The sequence below is a fragment of the Corvus brachyrhynchos genome, unplaced genomic scaffold (genome assembly GCF_000691975.1).
Source record: "Corvus brachyrhynchos isolate BGI_N302 unplaced genomic scaffold, ASM69197v1 scaffold85, whole genome shotgun sequence".
NCBI classification, from domain to species: domain Eukaryota; kingdom Metazoa; phylum Chordata; class Aves; order Passeriformes; family Corvidae; genus Corvus; species Corvus brachyrhynchos.
The window spans coordinates 947,688-949,270 of NW_008238634.1; the positions used below are offsets into that span (position 1 = coordinate 947,688).

General features: G+C 64.4%; 1 protein-coding gene across 1 annotated transcript in view; it reads right to left on the reverse strand.

The window, feature by feature from the left end:
* LOC103617754 (transcription factor COE4-like) overlaps positions 1 to 1,583 on the reverse strand; it is a 20,423-nt gene that overhangs the window by 4,310 nt on the left and 14,530 nt on the right. Inside the window, exon 8 of the mRNA XM_017737373.1 lies at positions 3 to 90. Within this exon, the coding sequence (XP_017592862.1) occupies positions 3 to 90 (88 nt within the window). The remainder of the gene's footprint in view (positions 1 to 2; positions 91 to 1,583) is intronic.

The window sequence follows — 1,583 nt, forward strand, 5'->3', positions numbered from 1 at the left end:
GCCGAAGGAGGGGACAGTGACATGCGCGGGGGCCCTGGGGACACTGTAGAGAGCCTCGGCCACATCGGCCGCCCGCTTCAGCAGCACGTCCTGGGGACACGGCGGCGTCACCGAGCGGGGTGGCACCGCTTGGTGGCACCTCTGGGTGGCACCCGGCCGTGGCACCCACCGGCGTCACCCTCCAGGAGAGAGTCGCCTCACAGTGCCAGCCCTCGGTGTCACCCCACAGCGTCACCCCTCGGTGTCACTCTCCGGTGTCGTCCCACGGAGTCACCCCTTGGTGTCACCCTTCAGTGTCACCTCTCAGTGCCACCCTGCAGTGGCACTCCCCAGTGTCATGCCACCTCTCGGTGCCACCCTGCAGTGGCACTCCCTCACCCCACAGCGTCACCCCTCGGTGTCACTCTCCGGTGTCGTCCCACGGAGTCACCCCTTGGTGTCACCCTTCAGTGTCACCTCTCAGTGCCACCCTGCAGTGGCACTCCCCAGTGTCACCCCACAGTGTCAACCCACAGTGTCACCCCTCGGTGTCACCCCACAGCGTCACCCCTCGGTGTCACCCTGCAGTGTCACCTCTCGGTGCCACCTCTCAGTGCCACCCTGCAGTGGACCCACAGTGTCAACCCTCGGTGTCACCCTGCAGTGTCACCTCTCGGTGCCACCTCTCGGTGCCACCCTGCAGTGGCACTCCCCAGTGTCACCCCACAGTGTCACCCCTCCATGGTGCCCCACAGTGTCATCTCTCAGTGTCACCCCTTGATGCCACCTCACAGTGTCACCCCAAACTATCACCCTCCAGCACAGCATCACCCTTCAGTGTCACCCCAAAGTGTCACCCTCCAGCACAGCGTCACCCTTCAGTGTCACCCTTCAGTGTCACCCTCCAGCACAGCATCACTCTTCAGTGTCACCCTCCAGGACAGTGTCACCCCTCAGTGCCATCCCTCAGTGTCGCCCTCCAGCACCGCGTCACCCTTCAGTGTCACCCCTCGGTGTCATCCCACAGAGCAACCCCTTGGTGCCACCCTTCAGTGTCACCCCTCAGTGCCACCCACCAGCATCACCCTCCATCACGGTGTCACCCCTCGATGTCACCCCTCAGTGTCATCCCACAGAGCAACCCCTTGGTGCCACCCTTCAGTGTCACCCCTCAGTGCCACCCTCCATCACGGTGTCACCCCTCGGTGTCACCCCTCAGTGCCATCCCACAGAGTAACCCCTTGGGGTCACCCTAAAGTGTCACCTCTCAGTGCCACCCCTCAACGGTGCCCCACAGTGTCACATCTTGGTGTCACCCCACAGCGTCACCCTCAGCATGACCCCACAGTGCCACCCCTCAGTGCCACCCTTCAATGTCACCTCACGGTGTCACCCTTCAGTGTCACCCCACCACCTGGGGTGACCCCGGGATGGGCCGGGAGTGTCTGGGACTGTCCCAGCTCGTGTCACCTCCCGGGGCACCCATGGGCCCTGGAGTCCCCAGATGTGCCAGGGCTGGGAGTGGCGTGGGGGACAGGGACCCTCCAGATGTGGCAGGGGGGGGTTCCCAGGGAGGGGATTCCAAGGGGGTCCTGGGGGGAATT